Here is a 7,412-nt window from a genome sequence, read left to right as displayed (position 1 = left end):
TCCCTATCCTGTGATATGGACAAAGAGAAATGAAAAGATCATCTAGGCCACAAATAGATCCCTTTCCCCTGGTATTTCTCCTTCTGTCCATAAAAGCACTGCTCACTTTGGGGTTTTATCATCCACTTGCACATTTCTTTGCTTGCCAGATATTAATTAGAAAACATGAAAAGATACTTTGAATTACATGTAAGTAGCATATACTAATGACACTGACATCATGTAAGATCATAAATCACAATAGGAACAGAAAAAGCTAAAGTGCATGACATACTCTACCTGTTTAATAATTTTTTCCACACAATTGTAGATTTCATATGCTCCTTCCTCCACACCTCCAATATGGTCAATCATCTGAAAAAGTAAATGAGGAAGCATGATGCAACTCTGAATCACAATACACAGGACTTCCAACAAAAACATTCTGGAACATATTTAAATGCCATTCTGTTGCCTTCCTTAGGTAAGATTCACTTTGCCTAAGATCTTTTAAGCTAGGCATCTAGTTTCCACTGTTCTCAACAGTTCTCTCTGTAGAGAGAAATAAATGGCAACTGGTCTATTTTCAGGCAGGAGGAAACTCTCTGGAGGTAAATTCTTTCTCTTCAGTGGCTAAAGAGGTACTTCAGATAAATAACTTTGCCATTTAAATGGATAAACACAGATGAGAATTTTATCCTTATAACCTAGGCATTCTTTTCCTTGAAAATGCAGCAAGCTCTTTTTTCCCCTGCTAATCAAAGTTTCATAACATTCATATATTTCAGCTTCAATAATTTGCTCTCACAATGAGCATCCAGAGCAATGAGTCTAATGCAATTTCTCCTAAAATCTGGGACTACTAGCACTCAATGTTGTTTATAGAAATTTGAAAATGCCATACCTTTGCTTTATTCACGTAAGAAATTTGCTCAATTAGCTGCTGCACTGAGACTGAACTGACTCTGCCATCCTCCTTTCTGTGGTAAATTAACCGGGGTTTTTCTTCTGGATTTCTCAAGAAGGCTTCTTCACACTCCTCCAACAAACAACTAGATTGGAAATCAGCATTCTTGTGCTATATTACACTGCTGTAGTAAACAGTTCAATCAACACAAGCTCCGAAGATGGGTTGCACTGCAAAATCTAATTCAAAAGTCATATCTATTTACAACAAAAGGCAAGCAAATATTCAACAGAGAACTTAAGAAAAACTATGCAGCAAGGAAAAGCTAAGAGAGAAATTTATGCTACTTGTACCAAACTCATTAATTTTTATGACTATAGATTTGTACCTAAAAAGCTGATCTTCCTGTCCTATCAATATGCAGAGTGAAAAGTAATTGCCTTGCATGGAAAGAACATGGTTTCACCTATGATTAATAAGCAATGCTCTGTTATCAGTTATCTGCAGGCTCTGTGCTATTTCTTGATCTTTTTAGGAAAAGTCTTTTAGTATTTGTCAGATGTAGAACAGTCTTTCAATTTACAGTAGTTAAAAAGGAGAATTACACACCTCCAAACTTAGAAGCACTTTGTATTTATATGTGTGAAATGATATCCATCTATTATGACATCCATCTACTGCAGTTCCACAGCAGGAACTATACAACTTGGGGATGCCAACAATAGCTTTATACAAACACCACAATTTTCATCAGAGTTTTTCTAAGAGAAATTCTCTAAATTAATACTATCGGCAGGGACACTCTCTTTATCCTTGCATATTTTCTTCTTAATCACTTGTGCCCCACATACAGGAAACTGGGTTATTTGGCAACAGCAACCCCTCAGAGTGCCAATACATCCTCAGCAGCTTACATTATCTTCTTAACAGCAAAAATGTGTGGCAGCTCTAGTCTGCTTCCTCTATAAAAATAAATCAACATCATCTGTGGCACCTGGCTGTTTCCTGAAGTACTCCATTGTTGTAACTCTAAGCTACTAGTGTCTTAAACCAACCTTTAATTCTCTGTGGACTGATTTATTTACAGAAACAGGGGATCTAGCTTACAGAAGAGCTCTAATCACACAACAGTATTTGAAATGTCTTGAGTTCAAAACCTACCTCTGATGTGAAATTTAATGCATACCGGTATTTTCACATTTTTTGCACGATACAGATGTTTTGGAATGACCAAATGATCTTTTCTAATTCTTTTTTCTCTCTTCTTCAGCAAAGGACAGCCCTCTTTCCTCCAAACATCAAAACTAAACTTCACCCAAAATTCTCAAATGCGTAACAGTAACACTCCTAACACAATTCTAAAAGTGTTCCTAGCTGGTGTTTTTCATTTATTAAGTCATGTTTCTAATTCTAGAAGGTTAGGAAATTACTCACTGAACAAACAGAACACATTGCATCACCATTTTTAATAAAATATCATAACTTCAGTAAATTAAGCTGTTGAAAGCTGATCTTATAAGGTACTATACGGAAGAGCAATGAAATCTGTCCAAAAAACAGCCCCAAAAAGAAAATAATATGTGACAGAATAAAACCAGAATCCTAAAAACAGGTGTAAGGCTAGATAAGTAAACAAAAAACACTGAGGACATTCATACTACCCATCTCGAATTCCTGAGACACAGTCATACACACAACAGAGAGCTGCTTTTGGAAAGCAAAACATTCCTGTATATTGTGAAGACATCTTTCATGCTGTATTTTAACAGAATCTGTAGCTACAAGAAAAAGGAAATGTACAAAGCTGAAATATTTTCTTAAGCGTCTGTACTAGGAAACCTGAAGTTTGAAGGAGTATCACTTTGAAGATACTAGCTTAGGAAATGTACTGAGCAAAGCATCACATACATTTTAATAAGCTATGCACTCTGAATAAATTACCAGTTACCATTTGCTTTACCACCCTGGAAAATACTCACCTTGGCATAGTTATATGCAGGAGCAAAATGACTAAAGAACTTTTTTCAATTTCCCATTTTCTTACATCCTGAAGAGGCCTTTCATTCTCCTCTGAAAAATGAACAACTTGAAAGAAGTATCCCATTGTTTCACAGACCCTTTGAAGTTTTGGTGAGTAGTTCTGAAAGGAAATTTGAATAATGGTGCTTTATTACTAAACGTTCATAGCACTAAGGACCTATTAAATAAATCGCAGTTTCTTTTCTCTAGGCAGCTTATTCCCCTGGAGTCTTTGACAATACTTACACTGACTTCACTGAAATCAGACTACATCTACTAAAGCTTTCAAGAAATATTAGACAGATTTCTGAATCAGTGTCACATTGGAAATGGAATAGCATATAAGTGAGCATAAGTTTGTGAGGCACTCACCGTAATGAAGATGTCCACTTCTGCTTGAGTCTCTTTAGTACTAATAATATAACATCTTACTGTGTTACTCCAGAGAGAGTGGGAAAACAGAGGAGTAACCTGTAATAAACTGGCAACAGCAGCATCCCAATCATCTGCCAATGAAAAAAAAGCGCCATCAAAACGAAGTCTAAAGATCTCCACATCTCATTATAGTGCATAACAGTAACGTGTCGTCTCTTAACATTACAAATACTATATTTTAGATACAATAGTAGTAATATTTTTACTCAATTATTTAAATTTGTAAATTTGAGCTTAGGTAATCACAGAATGACAGAATCAAAGAACCATAAAGGTTGGAAAAGACCTCTGAGATCATCGAGTCCAACCCATCACCTAACACCACGTCAACTAGACCATGGCACTAAGTTCCACCTCCAGTTTCTCCTTAAACACCTCCAGTGACAGTGACTCCATCGCCTCCATGGGTAGTCCATTCCAATGTTTAATCACACTTTCTGTGAAGAAATTCCTCCTAATGTCCAACCTAAACTTCCCCCAGATCAGCTTGAGGCTATGCCCTCTCATCCTGTCACTAGCTGCCTGGGAGATGGGACCGGCCTGACTACAACCTCCTTTCAGGTAGTTGTGGAGAGCGATAAGGTCACCGCTGAACTTCCTTTCCTCCAGGCTAAACATCCCCAGCTCCCTCAGCCACTCCTCATAGAGAACCCGTATCATCATATCATTACCATTATCATGTTATATAATCTAATAGTGTAGCAAAACAAGAGTTAAATATAATTACATTATCACTCCAATGATATTTCCTTTAAAAAGGATTGATGAAATGTTTCCATAAAATCAAGCTGATAGTTGTAAAATAAGTAAAAATATACAGGAGCAATAAATTCACTCATAATCAAACATTCTTTTTCCTCCAGATCTACATGTATTTCAATTAGACCATGCAAATAAATGTCAGCAAAACATTATGGGAACCTCCTCTTCTAGAGAAAAAGTCCATTGCTTTCTGCAGCATTATAGGTCAATTCCCTATAGAAACAACAAATTTTAAAACTTCTTAGATTCATTTTCTAGCTGATAATTCTTTCAGGATAGGAATAGGTTCTCCATTCAGTACCACAAGGAATGATGAAAGACAGTGTATGAAGCTAGAGCCATCACAGAGCAGACTCTCCCCTCTCACTTTGCAGTCACAGACTTCTGAATCACAGCCTATACTCCCAGCAAAACAAACTACCATTACTTACCTCTGTTTATATTTGCAAAAGGTCCCTCGACATCTATGGAGCTATGAGCAAATTCAGGCCCTCTGAAAGACTGCTGAAGCTGCATCATACTGCCCATGGATGGCTCACTTCCCAAGGCTCCTCCATTCCAGTATTCAGATTGTGCCCCGGTAGCTAAGAATTGGAAAACAAAAAAACCCTCTTCCTTGTCACTAAACAAGGCAAATTATCAGTCCTAGATACTCCAACTAAAACCTACAGCCAAGTGCCACTGACCATAACCTTTTCTCCTTCACTAGATTTGCTCAGACCTTTGTGTGCTGTAGTTCTACGCGGGCGTTTGTCCAAGGTTAATGCAAATCCATACCACTAAAGGATGACGTTATTGGCTAATATTTGCTATGACATAGATAGCTCACACCTGTTAGCTTCAGGTGTTGGCTTGCATTACAAATCAGGGAAACAGTTCACAGCATTTCTGCAGTCATTTGTGCACATCACAAAATTGACAACTTTCATTCAGGAATGCTTTTTCAGCATAAAGGAGCTGTAGGTCAGGATAGAAATATATTCTTTGGGCCATGTGAAAGAGCTTTACCTCTTCACAATATGCTCGGATTACACTTCTGCCCATCAATATACAACATTCAAGACACTAAATAAATCTTCCATGGACAAAATCAGAAAATGTAAAAAGACTCAGAAAGAGGTAAGAAGGGAAGTATGAATTTAAAAATTAATTTAACACAAAAGAAAACAGAAAAATGTAAAAGAAAATTACTATCTATACCACTAAATTTCATCAAATCACAGAATCACAGAATGACTTGGTTTGGAAGGGACCTTAAAGACCATTTAGTTCCAACCCCTTGACATGGGCAGGGACATCTTTCACTAGACCCAGTTGCTCAGAGCCTCATCCAACATGGCCTTGAACACTTCCAGGGATGGGGCAGCAACAGCCTCTCTGGACAACCTGTGCCAGTGTCTCACTATCCTCACAGTAAAGAACATCTAATTAAAGAATATCTAATCTGAACCTACCCTCTTGTAAATAGTCTCTCTCCATCTCTCTTGTAGGCTCCCTTCAGGTACTTTACTATTCAGTGACTTCAGTCATGTTCCAGCAAAAAATGTTGAGGATGAAATTCTCACCTGTAACATCTGTACAATTATCATCAGAATCGGACTCTTCAGGATCAAACACTTGGATTCCTTGGGCCTGGAGTCTCTGCAGTTTTGCTTCTAGCTCTCGTTTGGCCCTCAGTAAATCCTGAATCTCATTTTCTTTTGTTTCTCTAAAAATCTATGAGCAGGAAATAAATTTAACAAATATCTTTCAGAATTCAATGTCATTCCTGAATTCACGTTATCTGGTTTTAGTTCGGAAAAAATAAGTTTCTAGCACTCATTTAGCAGGCAAAACTCAGAGAATGTGAACATGAGGCAATCAGGAGTCTATGAACGAGTAGGAAAACACTGCAAAATGATCTATTTTAAAAATCTTACCACTTTAAACCTTAGCATACCACTTTGAAAGTTAGAAGCCTGCATTAGTTTGGGAAGTTCATTAAAAACAGTAAATAACCCTCTCCACTTTTAGAAGACAAAACCTTTAAAGATCACTACATGTAATAATATTTTCAAAGGTTCCTGTTTATTATTCCATGTAATTTTTTTATGATTACATATAATCTTATATTTATTTTTTATTGCTGCAGAAATTTCTATTTCCTATGACAGAAAGTGATCAAGCATCTCCAGCTGTCCTGTTTGTAAAAAAACACTGTCATGCCGGGGGAAGAAAATGCAAACCTAGATTTCAATACAAAGAAATGGAATCTTCACGTCTTATTTCTTAAATAAGGTCAAAACCAATCCTCTTTGTATATATCTGCCAAACATTAACACCCCTTACAATTAAGGATACAAAGAATCTTGAAAACAGTGCGAAACCAGGACCTACTGCCCTGATTTGGGTGGTAGAAGTGTCACCTGCAGCAAAGGAAAAGCAAAAGCACCTTCTTGGCCTTTCAAGTCATCCCTCCTGAATGTGCAAATTGTCTTTAATTGGCTATCATATCTTAGCAGTCAACGGAGATGCACCAATACACACTTTTCTTTAATGCAAGCTGGAAGTGTTACATATAACAATGCAATATATAAAATTTATCCAGAACTAAAGGACCTGTGTTTATACATTGGTTCAGGGCGTGTCAGTTTGCAGCCCATGGTTTCCTGTCAGACTCCAGTATGAATATACTCCTGTGCTCAAATTCAAGGTGGGAATTTAGTTTAATATGTATCACTGCAAGATTCTTCTTTTAATATTTAAGAAGTTAAGTCCTCTATTTTTACCGATAGTTTTACAAAGAGGTTTTGGTAGAATTATCTTAATGGAAATGGGCAGCTACAGCTGTGATGCTCCAAGGGTTTTTTTTTTTTAAGGAGAGGTCTTCATGAAAGGTTCATTTGGGGAACGTGAACAAGTAACATCCTTCTTTTTTTCTGGCCATTTAACCACAAAAAGAAAAGTCAAGCCATACCTTGAATTGCCTTTTGACCTTGTCTCGATCATGCTCAAAAGTAGCCGCTCTCTCCATGGCTTGGTACTTCGCTTCTAACGCACTTTCTTTCTCCCTAAGTATTTTCTGGTAAGTTTTCTGAAGCGCCTGCAAACATTTAACAGACCACTTTTCTGAGTCTTATCGCCGATAAAAGGTTTGTAGATTACTTTCCAGGCCCGACTATGATGTTATTACAGCACCCTACATCTCTCTCCCTATGGCAGGGCAGGGCTCCAGGTGCGGTTCCCATCCCCAGGGGCAAACCTTGACGGTTCACCGGGACACACACACACACAGAGGGGCACACAGAGGGGCACACAGAGGGGCACACAG

General features: G+C 37.6%; 1 protein-coding gene across 1 annotated transcript in view; it reads right to left on the bottom strand.

Annotated features, from left to right (window-relative positions):
* The window catches only part of NPHP3 (nephronophthisis 3 (adolescent)), a gene marked incomplete at its 5' end in the record, with an annotated part of 24,635 nt that overhangs the window by 16,922 nt on the left and 301 nt on the right, over positions 1-7,412 (bottom strand). Inside the window, 7 exons of the mRNA XM_009070013.1 lie at positions 280-354; positions 884-1,031; positions 2,866-3,026; positions 3,278-3,411; positions 4,534-4,686; positions 5,668-5,818; positions 7,059-7,184. Of these exons, the coding sequence (XP_009068261.1) occupies positions 280-354; positions 884-1,031; positions 2,866-3,026; positions 3,278-3,411; positions 4,534-4,686; positions 5,668-5,818; positions 7,059-7,184 (948 nt within the window). The remainder of the gene's footprint in view (positions 1-279; positions 355-883; positions 1,032-2,865; positions 3,027-3,277; positions 3,412-4,533; positions 4,687-5,667; positions 5,819-7,058; positions 7,185-7,412) is intronic.

Source organism: Acanthisitta chloris, unplaced genomic scaffold (assembly GCF_000695815.1).
Source record: "Acanthisitta chloris isolate BGI_N310 unplaced genomic scaffold, ASM69581v1 scaffold6702, whole genome shotgun sequence".
NCBI lineage: Eukaryota > Metazoa > Chordata > Aves > Passeriformes > Acanthisittidae > Acanthisitta > Acanthisitta chloris.
This window is presented reverse-complemented; position numbering and strand designations above follow the sequence as displayed.